Source organism: Bemisia tabaci, chromosome 2 (genome assembly GCF_918797505.1).
Source record: "Bemisia tabaci chromosome 2, PGI_BMITA_v3".
Taxonomy (NCBI): domain Eukaryota; kingdom Metazoa; phylum Arthropoda; class Insecta; order Hemiptera; family Aleyrodidae; genus Bemisia; species Bemisia tabaci.
Genome location: NC_092794.1, coordinates 55,482,806 through 55,506,228, shown reverse-complemented (window position 1 = coordinate 55,506,228; position 23,423 = coordinate 55,482,806). Strand labels below are relative to the sequence as shown.

The window sequence follows — 23,423 nt, the reverse complement described above, 5'->3', positions numbered from 1 at the left end:
AATGTTTTTCTTCAATTTTTCAGACAATTTTTTTCGCAATTTTGTCTAAAATGTCTGAAATTTCAAGGATAAATACGCATATTCTTTCTCAAAAATACATGCCCTGGTAAAAATTGGCGATAGTAGCTGCGTTTCAAAATACCATAGGAGCTCTTATAGCCGACTGAAGAAGGAGATAGAAAATCATATAGCTGGCTGTAGAAAGTGGAAAAAATCATACGACCGGGCTATACGAAGGGATAAAAAATTATACTGCCGGGGTATAGTTCCTATCGCTGGGCTTTCCACTTTATCGCCTGGCTGTTGCTTTTTCGCCATCGGCTATAAAAGGCTGTAAGAAATTGTGTAGAAATTCGTGAGCTTTGGAAATCCGCAAGTTTGTACGGAATCACCTTAATATATTTGCAAAACGCACATTATATTTTCCTTTACTACATATCGACAGTGAAACTACCAAACGACGTATCTCGTTTGCGGTGTTTAAAAATCTACGCTCACATTTTATTTTTTTGAAGTAGACCAAATCAATATCATTTCTTGAAATTTTCACGGAATTTTCTCCGCACAAAGAGGAAAAATCACAAAAATTTTCAAGACTGGATGTTAAGTAGTTTTTCATTTAAAAAAAAAAGTACGACAGGAAGTCTGCGACATCGCAAACCGAGATACGTGGTTTGATAGTTTCACTGTCGATATTTGTTTTCATCAATTAAAATGAGAATAAACCATACAGCAGGGCGATTATTGAAATTTCTTGTTCGTCGGGACGACATAGATGACATAGGTTAAAAGGCGGAGCGTGATTGGTCGGCTATGTCTTATCGCTGCTTTGTCGTGCCTTTGTCAGGTGGAATGATCGACATACTGTCGGAAACTTAAGAGGTGCCGTTAGCTTGTCGATCATTCCACCTGACAAAGGCACGACAAAGCAGCGATAAGACATAGCCGACCAATCACGCTCCGCCTTTCAACCTATGTCATCTATGTCGTCCCGACAAACAAGAAATTTCAATAATCGCCCCGCAGAGTGCGCAAACGTTTCAAAGTCATGAGTTGAAAACGCTGACTCCGCGAGATTAAATATTAGAGCCGAACACAAAGCGGAGCGGCGGCGCACTGGCGCCTACAAACCTAATAGGGATACTTCACGCATTGCGCAATGCGTGAAGTATCCCTGTTAGGTTTGTAGGCGCCAATGCGCGTCTCGCGCTGGCTGCCCGCCCGCCGCGCCGCGCCGCAGCGTACCACGGCGCTTGAAGCAACTATTTCACACCTGCACAGTATCATACGAAATTAAAGGCGCTCCAACATATTAGGAATGGCAGGCATCCTTCAAAAGTACGGAGCTTTCCTCGCAAAATAAATTAAGATACTACGGCCCAAAAAGAGAGCGGTAGTCCAAAAACTCACGAAGTCCTAGCATCCATAAGTAGTAACGTTTGGCATAAATTTTATCGTCCGGCTGTTGCTTAATCGCCATCGGCTACAAAAGGCTATAAGAAATTGTGTAGCCGGCTATAGAAGCTATCGGAAATCTTACAGCCGGCTATAGAAGCTATCGGAAATCTTACAGCCGGCTGTAGGTCTATGGTATTTTGGAACACAGATTCTACTGCCAATTTTTACCAGGGTGTTTTATCCGGGGCGATTTGGCAACTCTCGAATGTTCATACGGCGTTCTTTTCCTTAGCACGGAAGCGTTCCGCTGCAACCGACGCGACGCCACCATCCAGCGCACTATACGCTGCCGTTTCACCGAAAGAGAGCAGTGAACACAAAATTAAAGTTTCCATAAAGTGGACTTTGTAATGACTCATCGGAAAATTTTATTCAATGATTCCTCCGTCCTTAGTAAAATTGTCAACAATCATCCAAAAGACGCTTACGGATTAAACCACGAATTTCATAAAAAAGCGCCTTTTTTAATCCACGTTAGACAAGACAGAATGATCTGCATGCTTGCGTGGATACGGTTTGGATACCCAATAACCGAATTTTTGTTGAGAAATCGGCAGAGAAGGGTGGCGTCTGGGAGTATAACTGTGCTAAAAGGAGATAAATAAAAATAAGGAACATTAAAAGGGAGCATGCCGCGTGCAAACCCAATGCACTTAACTCCTTTTGATATAGGTACTGCGCTTCCGCATTATACTTTTTCTACATAACTACGTCCATCTTACTGCTGCGAGATAATTGCAATGAGTGCAGCTAATATCTCGCAGAAAAATGAGGACTTGCCGTTGTTTTGCCTGAAACTACGTCACTTTTGGCGCGCGTTTACTGCTTTACTCTGTGATTTTTCTTCTTCTTCATAAGTATGACAAATTTTGCTGTTTAAGTGTTTAAAATGAAACAGTCTGTGTGTTTACATTTAACCGGTGGAATTTTGGAGGAGAAAAAAAAACTCGCTTTGAAAACTTTGGTAGTTACTGACCTCTCGTACATTATAATCACGCATAGAGGAAAAAAAAAGAGGTGTTTGCATCTCGGGCATCTTGGATTTTTTTTTGATGACGTAGCTACAGGTCGCGGTACGGGCGAGTTTTATCATCAATTTTCTTGGAAATGGTGTAGTCTATGGAAAGAAGTCATTCTATTTAAAGTGGTTAAAATTATATCATGAGTTGATTTAAGCAGAAAAATCGGGTGTTATGGTCCGTTTTTCATACTTCGAATTCCGGACTTGGCTGGCCAGGTTTTATACCGACCTACGTCACGGGGTGAACAATCCTCAAGATGCAAGCACCTCCTTTTTATTCTCTATGATAATCACGATGGTTCATGGATTGAAATAGAGAGAACCCAGTGTTGCCAACTCGGAATAATGGCCAATGGTAATGTGCAAGACTGTGATGCGACGGACGTCTGCTTCCGAGTCTAGCTCCTGCCACCGGATGACCGTTGGGTGACCCAGAAATGCGAGCTCTAGCCTCAGCGCTGGCACACAAGCATAAGTCAAGTCACCGGGCTCCGCAGCGCAGCGCCAGCCACGCTCTGCCAATTCGCTCAGTCATGTACATTTGTGACCGTTCGCGAAGAAACAGACCGCTCTGCAGGCTGATTGTTGACAAATTGACAAATTGATAGACAAAGCGATAGGTAAAGAAGACAAAAAGGATATGGTAGGATCCTATTGGTGGAAGCGGGCGGTTGCCATGGACAAAGGAGTTGGGTAATAGTCTATAAGAACCACCCAATTCAACGAATATTATCGCTCCATACTATTTATGTCTATGTCTTCGTTACACGGACTTTATGTCCATTTTTTTTACGTCCACAGACTTTTCGTCCACAATTTTTACGTCCACAGTTCTAAAGCCCACACTATTGTTAAGTCCATTACTTAAACGTCCACAAGTTAAGTCCACAAACGTCAAGTCCACTAAAATCAAATTCAAGCGTCATATTTTAGTCCGTGTGTAAAATTATATTGACAATATCGAAATGAGAAAATTAAGAGAGAATGAGGTGCTGTTATCGTAACTCATATTTTAAATAAAATGTTAATTTCTTCTTTTTATTCATCTTTTCAAATTGTCTTTGGTAAATACGTGGTTTCATTTCTATCCTTGAAATTTCCGATGTAAAATATGCCTTAAATGTACATTCTTTTTTTTAAATGAAATTGATTACTTCATTTTAAAAACATTTACATTTTTAAAACGTGGTAAATATTTGTAAAACCTTTTCCAAGCGATGGCATCGATATGAATCTCAATGAGCCGTAGTTGTGATGAAAGAAACTTTACAAAAATTGGTAAAAGAGGAAAGAAACTAAATGTGAACAGAAAATGTGGACATAACATATCCACAATTTGGACAATTTTGGACATATTCATGGTTGGGCATTAAATCATGTGGACTTAATAAAGACTGGACTTAATGTTAAGTGGACATAAATAGCGGTGGACATTTATTTAATGGACGAAAGGTAGGTGGACATAATATCCTGGAAGCATGTTTTCTTCTATGTCTAAAGCGATAGACCACCCATTTCAACCAATGGGATCGCCCCATACTCCTTATACCTATGTCTTCTTTTATGTCTAAAACGATAGACAAAGAAGACATAAGGAGTATGGAGCAATCGTATTGGTTGAATTGGGTGGTTCTTATAGTCTAAGGGAGAAAATCATAGGCAAACGAAAGGAACTCTCGTGGTTCGCCGTCACTAAGTGTATTACCTACATCCTTTGTCTAGGCAACCACCCGCTTCCACCAATAGAACTCTCTCATATCCTTTTTGTCCTCTTTATCTATAGATTTGTCTACCAATTTCAACAATCTGCAATTTAGTTGCACTGTTTATTAAAAAATTGAACGGCGGAGAATTTATTTGGACCCTTTGTCCTTGTAGTGTGTTGCCGTCTGCATCGTCGGTAAACAAGCCAAAAACAACTTTGAAGTGTGTTTAGTAAACACTCGGATATGTTTCTAGCAACACATATCTTTGGCTAAAGTTCGAAACCACGTATCTTTACTGTGGTTTTTCATAATCCGCTCCTATTTCATGTTTTCAAAGAAAAACAAGGCAACTTTATTGCTCGAAATTTACATCGAATATTCTGCTAACAGGGAAGAAAAATCAAGGGAGTTTTAGAAACAATTCAATTAACTTTAGTTCCGAGGAAAAAATAAAGTATGACAGGAAATCTGTAAGAGAGCTAACTTTACAATGTAATAACCGGCAATTTTGTGCTCCGAAGATGGTAGGCGAATTACAGAAGTTTTGGCGTGTAAAAGCGCAAAACGCTTAACAGGTGCGATTTCATGCACAATTGGACGTATTTCTGTCGAACGGAACTACGTGCAATATGACGTGAGCCCTGTTACGCATGTATTCTTATGGGTCTCGGGGCTCATGTCTTAATGCACATAGTTCCGTTTGATAGAAATACTTCCGATTATTACTGAGCGACTTACGAGTCGGCCGGCTCAAACACGATATTTCGGGATGAATAAACGCATTGATTCATTGAAAATTTCTGAGAAACATGCACGTGCTCGGTTATCCATTTTTGTGTGTTTATTTTCATACTGCCGTGCTGAGGAAAAACGCCGTATAAACCTTCAGGCGTTGCCAAATTTCCTTTGATAAAACACAAATTTCCTGGTATACTTACGAATATTTTCCTTCCAATTTTTCAGATTATTTTGCTCGCAATTTCACCGAAAAGTCGTGAAAATTTCAAGGGACAATATTCATACATACATACATATAAGTCACTTAATAGCACTCCCTCGCGCTCTTCGACTCCTAACCTCCAGTGCTCTCTATCGAGCTACAAACCTCGGGGCATTGAGCACCTTCACATTTGGATTGCATTTTGCAAAAAGGAACCACTAGCATTGCAATGTTGCTAAGATTGTGCAACTTCTTTTGTCTTGGAGGAAAAACCCGATTATCCATTAATAGTTTCTATTTTACTCGCTAAAAACTGTAAATTTAAGACAAAAATTACCATCAAAATTTCATAGTTTTTCACGATTTTCGCAATTTTATTGCAAAAGATAAAGTTGCACAATCTTAGCATCATTGCAATGCTAGTGGTTCCTTTTTGCAAAATGCAATCCATTTCTGCTTCAATCCCGTCCCTCCAATCTCTCATTGGGCGCCCTCTGCGTCTTCTCCCAAGAGGAACCCAATCAAGGACCTTCTTCGGCAACCAGTCTCCTGCCATTCTCTGAACGTGACCATACCAGATTAGCTGTTGTGTCTTAATGTCATGCACGATGGTCTGTTTGGCATCCATGATTTCCCGCAAAATATTCATAACTTTCCTAAAAATTTAACAATTTAACAATGAAGATTTGGCAACTCTCGAATGTTCATACGGCGTTCTACCTTAGCACGGCAGAATAGAAGACAATACACGACTCTAAATTATGCAAGTCGCTGTCTCAATGCGAGGAGCAAAGCCACAGTTCACACGTAGTTTACTACGCGAAGTTGGTCGCAAGAGGTCAACCGCGCGGTTGATTCGCGCATCTGGGTGCAATAATTTTAAACCTACCCGAAAATAAATGAAAAATTATTTCGCGCTGAAGATGGATCGGAGCTTAAACGGGTCTGCCATTTTTTAATCCGACCACAAGTGAGATCGCTTTCGTTATTTGAATTTTAATACCTTGAGTAAACATCCCTACCTCAAACGAATGAAGTAACGTTGATCTTACCTACAAGATGTGACTATTCGTGTCCGAGAGATGCCTGTATTGCATATACGAAATTTTGAAGGCGCTCTGGCGTGTCTCGCCTTCATGGGCGGGCCTTTTTTCCGAGTTGCTCCCGGGCGGTTAACAGCGCTGCATTCACACTGAAAACAAATTATTGGTTATGATTATGAAAGTTACTTTGCTCCTTATGAATTCTATACAATTGAAGACAGCCGTAACAATAATAGTACTATACATGCTAGGAAGGCTGCCCCAAAAGCACTGCCCCTTTTTAACACTGGGCGAAAGAAAGCAGTTATTATCAAAATGCGGTATGTGTGGGGTTATTGTCCTGGTGATTCCCGCTGAAAAATGAACAAAAAGAGCTCTGTAGATGAAAATTGGACTTAAAAAAAAGCGTTTTGAAAAAGACGTGCCAAGTTGTCGCAACGTCGACCCCTCTAGAATTTTCAGCACTTTTAGGAGAGAACCAAAAAGTTTTAGAATGAAACGTTTTTAGTAAAACCGCAGCCCATGACATGATATACAATAATACAATAATAAACGATTCAGCCAGCGGGTAACAAGGCTTTTTTATAGGGATGACACCAAAACGTTTCGACTGAAAACTCAGCCTTCCTCAGTTGGATATCAAACAAAGGTATAAATTTAAACATCCAAAATCTTAGTACCCGGATGTACCTATCAAAACGAGAAGACTGTTGTTATGGGGGAAAAAATTAATCGTTTCACCGCGTCCAGCGCTGTCGTGCTGATGAAAAACGCCGTATGAGTCATGCATTGCTTGGTCTCCTTCGATAAAAATCAAATTTACTGGGAAATTTGTGAATATTTTTCTCCAACATTTTCAGGCAATTTTTTACGCATTTTAATCTGAATAATCTGAAAATTTCAAGAAAGAATATGCATGAATGTCGTCAAAAATACATGTTTTATCACGGGAAATTTGGCAACTCTCGAATTTTCATACGGCGTTCTTCCTTACTGCCGAGTTAAGGAAGATCGCTGTATGAACATTCGAGAGTTGCCAAATTTTCCTTAATAAAACATGTATTTTTGGCAACACTCATGCATATTTTCCCTCAAAATTTTCAGATATTATAGATTTAATTGCGCACAAAATTGTGTAAAAAAGCGTAAAAAGATTTACTTGCGTCTGAAATGTTTGGAAAATTATATTCGCAATTTTCCCAGTTCGGTTTTTATCGGAGGAAACTTGGCAACGTCTGCAGGCTCATACGGCGTTTTTCCTTAGCACGGCAGCTTAGCACTGCAGAGTGTTCCTTTTTAGTTTAAAAGCCACTTCAGTTCTAATTTAGGAATACGCAAAGCCCCTTTTTCATCGGACGCTTTCATATTTTGATTAATTGCCCGGGGCTGAGAAAAATGTCAGTGACCACGATGGGGGTGGGAAGGGGGGGGGGGGTTGAAGCCATGTCTGAGCCTGGGAAATCAGCGCCCCGCTTTCGACGAAGGGATGAGCTCACTCCGGCAAACTACGCCCATGCCCGAACCCCCCCCCCCTCCCCCCTCCAACCCGCGCAACAGGGACTTGAGAGCGGAGGCTCATGCTTCGAGCCCACGAACAGCGTGTCCTACTCCAGGAATAAGTACTGCTCGCGCTCCCTCTAAATCCGGATGTCTTTTTCTCTCATTACTCTTATTGTTGTTGCGCCCTTAAATTCGCGATTCAATCCGTCGTTTCTCCCCGTCAAAATCCATTAAATAAGTTTCCCAATCAAAGTTCGTCACGACGAAGCTCATAGCAGGAACCTCAACTATCTTTCCGTAACGTATCGCCGGGACGGTGAAAGCAATGGAGATATCGTCACCTTCCAGGCAAAGTATCACAAGCGCCATGCGACGTTTAAAAATTTCCGCCGCCATTTTATTTTTTTACAGAGAAATTGTTCAACGAAGCTGTCCGAAAATTTCACTGAATTTTCTTTGTGCTGCCGATGAAATTTAGTGAAATTTCCAAACAGATTCAACCAACAATTTCTCAGTAAGAAAATAAAATGGCGACGGAAGTTTTTAAACGTCGCATGGCGCTTGTGATACTTTGCCTGGAAGGTGACGATGTATGGGAACAGAACTGCCGTGCTTGGGGAAAACGCCGATTTCACATTCGAATGTTCTTGAGTCTCTTCCGATACAATATTTATTTTTGAACATATTTTTTTACAATTTCCCGTATCATAAAAAAATTATGGAAAATACTGCGAATCAGCGCACTACCTACTCTCAAATGAAGCAATAAAAAATTGGCATGCGAATTCTCCGATGGAGAATACGTTAGATAATAAGAATCGAGCACATGGATAACGATTTACAAGAAATCCTCAAATGGATGAAGTCCACGTGGAGTAGGCGTACGCTGAGTAAAACAGAGGATCCACCGTCTTGAATAAAAATCATCCATCTGTATAAAAAACCTTGTATTTAATTTCAATGCTGTACTGAAGAAAGCTGATCTTCAGTCTGAACTTATTCGGCGTTGACTTTAATAATTGCTAGAATAAAGATGTTTTGTGGCCTCCCTCAAAAATCAAAAGCAAAATAGCAATTTCCACTATCCCCATACCCTTTTTGCCCATTTTGCCTTCTCTTTCCAGTCAGTGATTCCGTGATAAATACAGCCTTGCTAAGGAAAAACGCCGTATGAGCATTCGAGAATTGGCAAATTTCCTCCAATAAAATGTTAATTTTTGAGGCAAGTTATTAATATTTTTCCTCAATATTTTCAGGAACTATAGGTAAAATCGCGAACAAAATCATCTAAAAAATTGGAAGGACGACATTCGTAACTTTACCAGGAAATTCGTGTTTTATCAAAGGAAATTTGGCAAAGTCTGAAGACTCATACGGCGATTTTCCTTAGCACGGCGGAATATGACCAGCCTTTGTAAAGTTACTGAGCACTAATTTCAAGGTTTCGAAGATTGAGATACATTCGAAGATACACAAAGTTCGAATATCCACGTCGAAAAAGAAGATGAGTTGGACTGCATTTTGCAATTTGTAACTATAAATTCTGGCTCTTCTGGAAAAACACTTATGTGCATAGGGAAACTATTGGCACATACATTGTTTTTAAACCGGGCTGGAATCTATAGGTCCAAATTGCAAAATGTAGTCCAGTTAAAGCTACGGAATACACGTGCAGTTTTTTTTTTTTTATCTATGGAAAATGGGAGACATATATTTTGCACAAATCGCGCTTTAACTTCCCATCTTCAGCACGACAACGTAGATTTAGCCTAATCGTGGTCCACAATCGGCGCGGGGGTGATGGTGTTGCGTTGAACGTGCGCGGCGCGGTATCTGTGGTGAAGTGCTTCCTTATAGTGGTCGCCAACGCTCGTTGCTGATAAGAACAGTAGGCGCCGCGCGCGGCAATGCAATATGTATGACACGTGTCGGTATCACCGAATGAATAAGGAGCTATGAATAGCAGTAGATAACGTGCGACCATTCATATTTCAAGGAAACCCATAAACAATTGCATACATGCGGAGACAAATGGATAAATTTAAGTAGAAGCAGAGCATCTACATCTACAGTATAAGTTGCCTGATTTCTTTGCATGTATTTTTTTTTCACTACAGCTGAATAGTGCGATTGGAGAGTCCTCGGCTCCTCCAAAAAAATATATCCTGCAGACTTGTAAGGCGCTACTATGCGCCGCGCGCACTGTGGTGTACGTGCGATGCATGAAGTATCCTGCAGTCTTGTAAGGCGTTACTATGCGTTATACGCGGCGCACGCTAGCAGTCCCGCGCCGACCGCACTGTGTTTGACGTGAATATTCAAACTGGTAGCGTCAGCGGTTTTCAACTTATGATTTTGAAGTTTTTGTACAGTTTGTTGGAATGGAGATGTTGCAAGTGTGAGGAATTTGCGATTTGACTGTTGATTCATACGTAAAAGTTCGCGAGAAACACGGTGGTGCTACTGGTTTTTTCTGAAATCAACTCCCAAGCTCACAAAAAGCTCTCAAGTTGAGGCCAAAATAGAGGGTATATCCCACATCCCACCCTACCCTGAGAGTCCACCTCTACATGAAAACAAACTCTCCATGCAAAGATAGGGAGCAAATACATTAGCAGGGTTGCCGTGCTTTCAGTTTTGGAGTCCCCAAATAAAGCGGCGGCCCTGTCAATGTATTTGCACCCTACCTTTGCATGGAGAGTTTGTCTTGATGTAGAGGTGGACTCTCAGGATAGGGTGGGATATCCCCTCCATTTTGGCCTCAATTTGAGAGCTTTTTTGAGCTTGGGAGTTGATTTCAGAGAAAACCAGTGGCACCATCGTGTTTCTCGGGAACTTTCACATAAGAATCAACAGTCAAATCGCAAATTCCTCACACATGCAAAACATATCAATTGCCTCCGCTTTCCTGACGAGAGCCTGAGGAATTGAGTGGAAAGACGGCAATGGTGTTTGAAGAATAACGGTGGCGCGGCAACCGGGAGCGTCAGATTTCACGAAATCTGTTTAATTATTCGCGATAATTTAATTGGAGCATGGAGCTCTCGTTCTTGGTCATCGGGTTACCTCCATCGCGCCGGAACAGTTCCAGTTTACCAGTTAATAAGACACGAAGCGTGATTTGGCACATCCTTGCGCCCCGCGCTCATCAGTCTCATCGGTGGCCACCCTCTCGCAAGTTGCTAACATCGTTCACCAGTGTTTCCGAAGAGGGTCTCAGTATACACCGAAAAAAATAATATGCTGTTCTAGCGCCTAGGATGTCAAAAATGTGTCTGGTGATCCTGAGATGCTGCCTTTACTAACCTAGCAGTTAATTTTACATCCTGAGAATGCAAATTCAACTGCGCAGGGAATCAAGGTAGCTTCTTCAGATCACCAGACATATTTTTGACATCCTAAGTGCTAAAACAGCATACCAATTTTTTCAGTGTAGGTCTAATGTTGAATTCAAGAGAAAATATAGACCTAGTAAATACTATCGGAGCGAAAAATTTCATTGATTAAGTCCTTCGTCCTTCGTAAAATATTTAATTAGCATCCATAAGTGGCAGACTGAGGGGCAAATCACAAAGAGAAGTCTAGGGCGGCACAGGAAGGCACCCCATTATACTGCCGGAAGGAAAAACACCGTATGAACCTTCACGTTGCCCGATTTCCTCTGGTAAATCACTAATTTCTGGGAAAATTTTCAAGTATTCTTTCTCTGATTTTTCAGACAACTCTGCTCGTTAGTTCACACCAAGTTCCTGAGAATTCCAAGGGAAAATATTCATAGCTTTCCTCAAAAATGAGCATTTCATCGGAGGAAATTGGGCAACTCTTGAATGTTCATACGACGTTTTACCTTAGAGCGGAAGGTTAGAAGGTCTGAGGACTTCCTCGGTCTTAAAGTGACGTTTTAAAGAGACAGCTTTAAAAGGGGGTCTCAGGGACTTTTTCGAGAGCATTTTGAGGAAATGAGTCGCTTGGGGAGATATTTTGGACTATCCCGACCCACCGAAAAATTGATTGAGATCGATTTTAAACATGGAAAATAAGTCACGCTCTCATTTTGCAAAAACCCTCTAGGGCTCCTCGCTCCTCCTCCTCCTAAGTTCCGACCATGCGTTCAAGTGGTTAGGAATCAACGAATTTTACCTTCAATTACGAGAAACGAACTTTTTTATTTCATTCTATCCATGGTACTAGTGTATGCAATATTTTGCATGCTTGATTGGTTAAATCAGCAAAAACTGACAAACAAATTTAAGACTGGATGTCGGTTGGCAGAAAAAATTTACCAGGTTGCACAAAACAGCAGTAAATACAACTTTCTCGTAGGAAACCGGGAAACCGTTCTTCGGGGAGCACGTTATGTTAGGTTCTATACACTCCCTGGTAAAAATTGGCGATAAGAGCTGCGTTTCAAAATACCATAATAATTCTTATAGCCGACTGAAGAAGGCTACAGAAAATCATATACCTAGCTGGCTGTAGAATGCGGAGAAAATCATACGGCCGGGCTATACGAAGCGATAAAAAATTATGCAGCCGGGCTTTACACTTTATCGCCTGTGTGATGCTTTTTCGCCATCGATTATAAAAGGATATAAGAAATTGTGTAGAAATTCGTGTGCTTTGGAAATCATTAAGTTTGATACGGAACCACCTTGATATTTACAAAACACACGTTATATTTTCCTTTAATAATTATTTTTTTTTTTTTTTTTCATCAATTAAAACGAGAATAATAATCCATACAGGATGTGCAAACATTTCAAAATCATGAGTTGAATAACGCTGACTCCGCCAGATTAAATATTAGAGCCTAACACAAAGCGGAGCGGCGACGCACTGGCGCCTACAAACCTAACAGGGATACTTCACGCATTGCGCAACGCGTGAAGTATCCCTGTTAGGTTTGTAGGCGCCAATGCGCGTTTCGAGCTGGCTGCCCGCCTGCCGCACCGCAGCGTGCCACGGCGCTTGAAGCAACTATTTTACACCAGAGGTATTGCACAATATCATACGAAACTGAAGGCGCTCTAATATATTAGGAATGGCAGGCATCCATGAAAAGTACAGAGCTTTCCTCGCAAAATAAATCAAGATACTACGGCCCAAAAAGAGAGCAGTGGTCCAAAAACTCACTAAGTCCTAGCATCCGTAATTAGTAACGTTTAGCATACACTTTATCGCCTGGCTGTTGCTTAATCGCCATCGGCTATAAAAGCCTATGAGAAATTGTGTAGCCGGCTACAGAAGCTATTGGAAATCTTACAGCCGGCCGTAGGTCTATGGTATTTTGGAACACATGATTCTACTGCCAATTTTTACCAGGGCTTACTGCTATAGCTAACAACGTTCGTGCTTTACAAGCAGGGAAAAATATTATGCTATTATAGTGGAGTTTTAGAATGCGTTCAGTTTTGGGAACTGAACATCCATATTTTGCCCAAATGGTTTTTTTTTCTTTTTTTTTCTCCAGCATTGAACAATTAAAATGGACAGACATTTTGGCTGGCTCTATCAAATTCATTATTCTTTTTGATTGGGTGACTGGAAGCGCAGAGGTCTTTAAAAGAGGATTAATGTAACATGCTGGAGTTTTGTTTGTAGCTCAGCAAACTGCTTTCAATTCATCTTACAGCAAGAACGGTGAAATTTCCTAGATTTTCCGCTTGAAAGTTGGACTAATTTTTTGCCTGCCCAGTCGGTCAGCACCAGGCTAACCTTGCCAAGACTCCGTAACCGAAAGGAAATGAAATCTTATAAAACTGGTTTTCAGTTGAATTCAATTACTCATCGGTCCTGGATCGATTAGACTTAACTGCGGGATCAGCCCGACTGCATTTCACGTCGCCTAATTTTCTTCCATGCTCCATTTTTTTTAAACAGAGAACAAAACTGATTACCGCATTTAACGTCCCTTTAAAACCCACGGCTATGCAGAATCTACTCACAAAATTTCAAGTTTTAATAATATTCGAGAAAATGTACCGCCGACTGACGTCATCTGGCGGCATTTCCCATTTAAGCACATGTATTTTCGTAGATTAGATCAGGGCCGGATTTACCTACTTGCCGCCCATGGGCCGCCTGTAACTTGCCGCCCCCTTCGCCTTCTCATTCGTTTTGGAGCATCAATAAAAACCATCAAATGAACGTGCCGGAGGGGAAGGGGTGCACAAGACGCGTTTACCTATTCGGGTTGGATACGTTTTTTGCGAAAGCCCTGTCAACGCTACTACCAAAATTTCACGGAACTTTGCCCGAAAGTTAAGTTCCGTAAACATATCTCTGGGTAGACAAGGTACTCCATTTATAAAAAATGAACCAAAAAATTGAAAGAACAACCATAATTGTGGTTTATTACTTTTAACGTCCGCCGCTGCGCCGCGCCGGGCTGATCGCACTGTGTTTGGCGCAATGCGTGAAGTATTCTTGCAGTCTTGTAGGCGCTGTGCGTTTCACGCCAACCGCTCCTGACCGCACTGTGTTTGGCGCAATGGGTGAAGTATTCATGCAGTCTTGTAGGCGCTAATATGTGTTAAATGTCGACCGCCGCGCCGTGCCGAGGGCTTGTCCTTTTCATCTCAAGTCCTTGTCATCATTCCTCTCTGCGCTGAGCTCCAGGCCAAATTGCGTGTTTAGTTCCTCTCTTAACTCGACTAATTAAAGACGCTGTCTCTTTTATCACCGAAAAACGATAAAATTAGAGATTACTATACTCTCAGGAAAGAGGGATTTTGTCCCCTTTTCTCATTGATAATTTTTTTTTCTGAATCCGATTTTTTTATACCTACATTTAAAAAAATTGCAAAATTTGCCGCCCCCTAAATTTGCCGCCATGGGCCGCGGCCCATGTGGCCACCCCCTTAATCCGGCCCTGGATTAGATAATTTTATAATATCTCCTCCAATAATAATTGTTCATTCTAGAAATCCAGGATATCCTCGTGCTCAGTTATTTTAACAGTCTCATTTTAAACCCGAAATTCAAAAAATTTCAAACACCTGCAAAAATCTTAATTGTGTAAACTTTAGGAATCATTTATAAACTCAGACTTTTGCGTGGGTCAATTCCGAATTTCTCTCATGTTTGCGTTTGTTCCGTGTGCACACACTCTCTCTCTTGCTGATATTTTCCCCCGCTCTCTCTCTCTTTTAATTTTTATACCGCGCACAGTGATTTCCTTCTATGGGGTAAGCGGAAAAAAAACATCCTTACAGGCTAGATGAACATATCGACGGTGAAACCACCAAACCGCGTACCTCGTTTGCGGAGTTGAAAAATCTCCGCTCCCATTTTATTTTTCGAACGAGAAAAAATTGATATCATTCCTTGAAGTTTTCGCAGAATTTTCCTCGCACAGTTGTTATCTTACTTCTTCCCAACCTCCCCAAAAATTTCTTTTTTTGAGGATTTCCTAGAATCATTGCTTTTTATTGCCTTTTCCTCACTGTTTCCTTACTCTAGGAGCATTTAACATTCTCAGAAGGGCAACATTTTCTCTTCCGATAAAATTTGACGTAAATGGTTCAGAAATTGGAATACTGAGACGGAAATCAGGGACGCTGAAGAAATCAACCACGCAACAGGCAACACGTAGAATCGAACTGAGAGTTTGCGAGGATGTGACTCAGTAAGATGTGTAGAGAAATTGCATATTTTCAAGGGTATTTTTATCAAGTTTTACGCGAATATTCTGTGTATTTGTATGTAGTTTTTCGTGGACATTTTCATGGAAAATCCCACGATTTCTCTCATTGCACATTTACCTACAAAAATCCACAAACTTCTTTAATGTATGGCCCTTCTTTTCCGTATGGCAAATACATTTTGTACGAGTCCAATTGGGCTTGACAGTTTGTAAGCGGTATGCCATCACGTTCGCCGGGAATGGGATTTTTTTTTGGGAGGGGGTTGGAGGGAGGGGAAGTGAAAGAACAACACTGCATGCGCTGTATTATGGTCCCAAAGCAAGATATGAATACACTGAATCGAATTTAAGCGCTCAAGCTGTGCAAAATTGAGGCGTTGAGTGTAGAAAAGACATTTCTTGGATGCGTGTTTCAAAATGTCCATGCGGTGATGATTTTTATTTTAAAGAAGAAATTTTCAAGTTTGAATTTTCTGAAATTTTATGTTTTGGCACTGTGAAATCCTAAACAAATATTGAGTAAAAGTTACAACGAATTACATACATTTGCTTTGATTATAATTGATGAGACGTTGGCGGAGATTTTCAAACACTACAACCAAGAAATGCCCTTTCTGCACCCAGCACTTCAAATAGTCTCTACGGATACTGCGGGTTCAGAGACTGACAGACACCTCCTGCTGTTTTGATTCATTTGACGTCAACATTTGCGCTCTTACTGCTCCCTCTCACTCCTCAACTTTCAAAAATAAAACTAATCTTGAATCAGTCAAATCAGATCAGTCAAATTTTAGAGTATCCTCAAACTTGAAAATTCGGGCGTCTCGTCTTTTATCGGTGAGACGGGAGTATGAAACCATAGTGCGCCGTGGTCGCAGGTAGTTCAGCTCTCGGTGAATATTTGATCGCACTCGGCCGCGAGGTAAGAAATAAATTAACTGGAGCCAGCGCTCCCAAATTGTGCATTTACAGAAGTCTCTCCTTCTCCGTTCCGCCCCCACACCGAATTTCTTATCCTTGGCGCCGTCTCGCAACGAGGGTTGCGCCCGTGCCCGTGTCAGGGAGGCTGCAAGGGGGAGGACGGAAAGGGGAGGAGAAAGTTGAAGCAGCGGGGGTTGAGGCTCCGATGTCGGTGCACCTGATCCTGCGAGAATGTGCCTCCGTGCTTTTTCCGTGAATTATTTTCGATTTTTTCTTCTCTTGGGTTTTCTTTGACCGGTTGTAAAGGTGGAGAGAGGCGGGGCATCTAGAACACAGGCGTGTTAACTTTGCCAAGTCCTTCATCGGATGTGAAATCAGGTTTTCTCCCCGTTCCGTTGTTCCCAGCGTCAGACTTACATTTCCGTTTATTGCGAGTCGGAACTTCGTGTTAACCAGGTTAAAAAAGGGTTTCCTCCCGAGAGAATACTGTTCCGTTGTAATTCAGAGACCTTAATGCGATGGGGCTGTTGCAAATTGTTTTCCTTTGACTTGATTTTCGGAAGGCGCATACAAAATGAGAATACCTGCGCTTTTCTGTTTTTCGTGTAACTTTTAGGCTGAGAGAACGACTTTGAAAAGTCACTGGAAATCCTCCCCCATTCCAAACGGGAAAACATCCTGCCAAAAAAATTCCATGGCGTCACATGTAGAATTGACCGCCGCGTGTCCTTTCACCCGCGTTTGTTTATTTACCTTCCGGTCGATTTTGTAACGAGAGGTTGTTGGAAAATGAATTTCCCCTGGTATCAATTTGAGTTATACCCCCCTTAATTTTTGCTGTTAAATTCGGGAGTGAACGGTTCTTTTCCATCACCTAACAATTTCCCAGTAAATCAAATTTTATCCCAAAAAAAACCTTCTTTGAATTTCATAAACACTGCTCGATTTTCCGAGAAATTGCTAGGCGAATGGGAAAGACGAAGGTAATTTTCAAATGCAGCAAACATATATAAAGTGAATGGGTCTAGTCTGAAGCCTCATTTGACACCTGGGTGAAATAACTATTCCGTCCTTCCTGCGGATACGGAATACAAACTACAAACAGCTCAGTTTTATATGGGGGCACAAGGGCAAATTATGGCATCTGACCGGAAAAACCTCGTTATCAGATACAGCGGGAAAATCTGTTTAGGGCGTGCGGTACATCGGTGCAGGCTAACTTTGCATTCTTTAGCGATTAAATCCGAAAATACCATGGTTTTGATTTGCACTAGTTCCCTCGAAAATTTAATTTTCCCGGGGAGCGTAGCACCCGGAGCAGTCGAAGTGCTCCGGGTGTTACGCCCGGAACTTTCGGCCTCTGAGCCCGGAACACGGACGGTATCTCTATATAGCCCGTAAGTACGGCTTCCACGGCCGAAGTGTTTTTTTTCAGTGTATTTGTAAGGAAAAGCTCGATTGTCTGGAAAAACAATGGGTGCAGGGAAAAATGTAGGGTCATTTTCAACCTCATCCTTATGGACTATATGAAAATCATGTATTATTCTTTGCGTTTTAGCTTTATTATTTTTGCGATGGGATCGACTTATTGGTAGTTGCTCAACCCATAAAAATTTCGGGAAGTGAGTTACCTTTTACTTTATTTTATTTTTTTTCAAAATTAACTTCGCAGTTTACAGACAACCTGTTTCGCTCAGACAAACTGATAACAACTGTTGCGTCTCGATTTTTATTGGTTGCCGAAAATTGGGTGACTTCCACACTTTTAAGGAACCACTGTCTACACCGCACGACGGCTCTCATTTTCAGCTCCTATTTTTAGCGTGTGAACTTGGCATTACGGTTTTCTTTTTCAAAATAAAAGGGCATTTTCCATTCTCCCCCGAGTTTCTTAGTCTCAAAGAGGAGAAAATTAAAAAAAATAAATTTAATAAATTCCTCTGACTAATTCTCGCTCTCTGAGTCCAGGAACCATTGTCGTGAGAATGAAATTTGAAAAAAGTTTTAATTATGAACGCGCGTGCAAGTGCTTTTCCACTTAAAAGCTCACAGCACTATAGGGAAAGCGCGGAGGACAATCCTAATTGAATGACATATACACATATAACTTGCAACGAAAAGGAGGGTAAGTTTCCAAGCTCGAATTGCAGCTACGTAAAACTCGCCGTAATTTTCATCGCCTCTGCTGCGGGAGACCTGCTTGGCTTCAATGAAATACCTAACTTATGCCCGCGGTTTTTCACTTACAAAGTTACAATTAGCACATGTTTCACAGTTGCCTGTAATATTTTTGCATTTTTTCCTGCGTACTTTCGTAAAAGAGCGACGCCAAGAATGGCACAATTTGGGCCAGAGGGGATTTTTCTGAAACCGGGCCCAAACGATACCTCATGATACCCTAAAACTCTGGTTAAAATTTTAGCTTGAGTATACGCACGGTTTTTGAGAAATGAGGGGGCAAAGTTGCCAAATCGCCATCATTCTGGACAGCATTTCTACAGCAAAAAGACGGGAAAAATGGACGTAAAAGTTACACCTTTGATGGGTTTCGGCTGTAAATGTTCTTATTGGGCCCCCAAGCATTTAACTGTGTTCAGTTTCAAAAATTTTGATCGCACAGTGGTCCAAAGGGGGGAGAAATCGTCGACAAATCAGGATTCTTTGTCAAATATTTAAAAGTGGAAATAAAATTGTCGGTGTGCTGCAGTTGTCATGGCTAACAATGTTCTTATCGGTCCTTAATGCATGAAATTGTGTTCAGCTTAACAAATTTACATCGCACAGTGGTCGGAAATGGGGGAATTAGTGGACAAATTAAGATCCTCTGTGAAACTTTTTAAAAATGAAGTGAAACTGTTGGTCCCCAGTAGAGTTTAGATCCCGGAAAAATTCATGTATTTAATTTTCTTAATTATTACTGCATGTCAGACCGTATTGTCTATAGAACGTTATTATAGAATAGACTTTGTAGCATTATCTCAATAAAATATGCAAACTTTCAGAAATTTAAAAAAAAGAAGGAAAAATGGAGAGAAAAAATTGAAAAATGATTTAAACAGTCCAAAAAAGAATTTAAAGAATTTTTCCGGGATCTAAACTCTACTGGGGACCAACAGTTTCACTTCATTTTTAAAAAGTTTCACAGAGGATCTTAATTTGTCCACTAATTCCCCCATTTTTGACCACTGTGCGATGTAAATTTGTGAAGCTGAACACAATTTCATGCATTAAGGACCGATAAGAACATTGTTAGCCATGACAACTGCAGCAGACCGACAATTTTATTTCCACTTTTAAATATTTGACAAAGAATCCTGATTTGTCGACGATTTCTCCCCCCTTTGGACCACTGTGCGATCAAAATTTTTGAAACTGAACACAGTTAAATGCTTGGGGGCCCAATAAGAACATTTACAGCCGAAACCCATCAAAGGTGTAACTTTTACGTCCATTTTTCCCGTCTTTTTGCTGAAGAAATGCTGTCCAGAATGATGGCGATTTGGCAACTTTGCCCCCTCATTTCTCAAAAACCGTGCGTATACTCAAGCTAAAATTTTAACCAGAGTTTTAGGGTATCATAAGGTATCGTTTGGGCCCGGTTTCAGAAGAATCCCTTCTGGCCCAAATTGTGCCAAAAAACGGTCGTTTTTGGCGTCGCTCTTTCATGACGGGCACCAGGATATCACACAAAGCTCCTTGAACTTTACCTTCTGACGGAGGGGAAACTTGACGATACTGGCGCTGAGAGCTTGGACTTAGCTAACGAGATCGGAGTTGAGTGAGGGTTTACGCGAAGTTTTGGAAACTTTGCCAATGGATTGTTTGTGTTGCGAATTTCCGATGATATACGCCTCATGGATGAGCAATTACCTCACGCGCTTGTCTTGAAGCTCAATACACTTTCAAAGATCCCTGACTTAGGACCATTATATACCATCAGCGAATTCAGGAAAATGGTAACATTGTGTTTTCTATACCTATTTAAACCTACGAAATTATGTAAATCGATTCTCAAAGTGACCAGGTGCTGAGCGCCACCCCCTTAATCTGGCCCTGATGGTCGTATGTCACATTTCGGTCTCCAGAGAGCCGCGGAACATTTTCGTGAAGGTAGTCTAGTTGTTCCGAAAGGAACTTCTTTAAAAATGACTGGACGCTTCTTCACTTCTTGGAGATATTCGACATTTTTTGCAGGAATCTAATCGATTGATCCCTCTAACTTAATTTTTTTAACAAAAAAAAAAGAAAAAAGAAGAAAATATCCTAATGGTCGGAGGAGGATAAAATTTCAAGTGGGATGACACAGAGAAGCTGCATCAACACTCGACGCTTTCCTCGGCTCTTATTCATGGAGTATACGAGCGGGTCCTAAATATTTATTCTGCGAAACTTATTTTTCCCATTAAAAGTTTTACGCTTGTCGTGGCATACTCCAAGTAAGTCGATCGGCAGACGCTACGGATCCAGAATATAAAATAGGTTTCATACTCAAATTCTGTTTCCACCCGAATTCCATTATAACTTTTCCAGCGCTAATTTTTTTCAGCATGATTCCCCGGTTTGGGAGGCCGCGAGTTTAGCCTTGAAGGCCTTTGATTATTTTTAAATGTATTGTGAGTATAAAATATTCCGAGCTCCTAACCGATAGGAGTTTGATCACATATCGACGGTGAAACTACCAAACCACGTATCTCGGTTTGCGACGTCGCAGACTTCCTGCCATACTTTAATTTTTAAATGGGAAAGTACTCAACGTCAATTCTTGAAAACTTCCGTGATTTTTCTTCTCAGTGCGAAGAAAATTCTGTAAAAACTTCAAGGAATGATATTGAATTGTTCTCCTCCAGAAAAATAAAATGAGAGCGGAGATTTTTAGACACCGCAAACGAGATACGTGGTTTGGTAGTTTCACCATCGATATTTGGTATCCCAAAGGATCAACATAGAATGCAGAAAAATGGAATAAGAGAAAAGAGAGAAAATAATCGGTTCTATTAAAAAATAAAAAAATACGGCGTCAAACGTTACATGACGCGGCCTTAGACCCCCCCCCCCCTACCCCCTTTGGGCATTGCATAGTTTGTAAACGGCCCCTCAGGATCCCTAAATTCAAATTCTGTGTACCTCAATGTAATTGTAATCGTCACAAAAGGGCCTACACTAGAACTTTCGCAACTTATTTGTATGAATGAATAGTTTCATTGTCCATTTCTGGCGACGAGGGTTTTCCGTTTTAAACTCTGAGTCAAATTTTTAAATCTGACATTGGAGCCGTTTCTCAACTGGAAAAATCCCTTTGCGGATTGAGATCCCTTGGTTAGTAAACGATCATAATGACAAGGTTGTTTGTGCTTGAACTATAAAATAGGACCCTGCATGAAGGTGAAAACTTAAATTACTCAGCGCCACTGTGCTTTAACTAAAACTTTTTCACTCAAAATCCGATTCAGGGTTTGAAATAACGCGACCTGAAGTTTTCGCTGCTAAACGCCTGGGAACACTGCGTCGAAATTCCGAGCCATAACTTATGCTACATGTATTAACAGAGTCGTATTTAAGGGGGGGGGGGGGGGGCAAGGTGCCATGGCACCGGGCGGCAAATTCCGGATTTTTTTTTTCATTTTTCAGGACACTTCAAATTTTTTAAGACACTTGGGAATGCTCTATTAAATATTATTTTATTAATTTTTTTTATAATTTCTCTGGGTTGAATGAAGATTCGTTGCTGCAATGAAGATTATTTTGCACTTTGTTTCAGCGAGGTGGGCCCAGAGGACGGGCTGGGGGTGGAGCCGGAACAGGAGGAGAGTTCCCGGTTGGAGGAGGCCCCACACGCAGAGGAGACCCTGGCCGCGGTGGAGATCATGCAGGAGCTGGGGGCCGAAACCCTCGAGGAGGCCAAGAAAACCATTCGCGACCTTCGCGCTAAATTTCGCGCCCAGTCCCACGAGCTTATGGCATGGCGGCGCAGGGTTAAACAGCAGGTATGCCATCACACTATAAGCCGCTTAAGGCCTTGTCTCCACAAGACGTTCTCCTGGGATTTGTCCCAAGTTCGAATCTCAGGAATACACTGAAAAAAAAAAATTCTCGGCGTTTTTACCAAGGTCTGTTGGTACCTTTACCATCTCACTTTTTTTACCAATTATTGGTAATTTTACCAAGACAGACTGGTAAACTTACCTAAAACCGGTATTTTTACTGTTTTTTCAGGTAAGAATACCACTTTTATTGGTAATCAATTCCCGGTAACTTTGCCATTTTACCACGGTAATTCTACCACAGTCGATAAAAAATATTGGCGTTTTTACCAAGGTCCAGTAAAATTACCGAGAAAGTTCAATAATTTTACCGAGATTTCTCGGTAAAATTACCAATTCCATGAATGATAATTTTACCAAGAAAAAACTGGGATCAAATAGAACCCTGAATTCTTGGTAATTTTACCCTTTTCTTCGTAAATACACCGAGATTTTTTTTTCAGTGTAAGACACGGAAAAAAATGTAAAATTGTGACACTACCCCAATCCCCCAAGTACACAGAAAAAACTAGATGGCGCTGACGACAAAACCCTCTGTTCACAGAGCTCCTGCAGTTTCTTTGTTACATTGACAGAATTTTTCTGTTGTGAGAACAGAACTTCGGTCGTTTTTTCGGTAGAACAAAGAAACTCAGGAGCCCTGGGAACAGAAGGTTTTGTCGACAGCACCATCCATTTGTTTTTCTGTGTAAAGCACAGATCGATTGCAATAAGTAGCAATTACATAGTCCAAAATATTGCAATTCCACTGAGTGTTGTGTATGTTGCCTAGCTCCTATTTGAAGGGGCTCCATTTATTGAAACGTATTGCAATAAAATTGGAATAAGTTAATTGCAATTTTTCACTGCATTGCATCTTGCCTATCTTTTTAACACATGGAGCATGGAGCTCATTTTGCTGATTCTTTAAAATCGGCATAAATCGACTAAATGATGTAAAAATATTGCAACTTAATGGTGAAAAAATTACAATTTTACTGAAACCAAATTGAAATTTAATTCCAATAGGTATTTTCGTTGCACTGTGTTACTTAGGCCGTTAAATGATATGGAAATTTCCAAATCCCCCTGGTAAAAATTGGCAGTAGAATCTGTGTTCCTAAATACCATAGACCTACAACCGGCTGTAAGATTTCCAATAGCTTCTA

General features: G+C 40.9%; 1 protein-coding gene across 1 annotated transcript in view; it reads left to right on the top strand.

The window, feature by feature from the left end:
• The window catches only part of LOC109034275 (uncharacterized), a 45,258-nt gene that overhangs the window by 11,953 nt on the left and 9,882 nt on the right, over positions 1 to 23,423 (top strand). Inside the window, exon 2 of the mRNA XM_019047328.2 lies at positions 21,993 to 22,218. Within this exon, the coding sequence (XP_018902873.2) occupies positions 21,993 to 22,218 (226 nt within the window). The remainder of the gene's footprint in view (positions 1 to 21,992; positions 22,219 to 23,423) is intronic.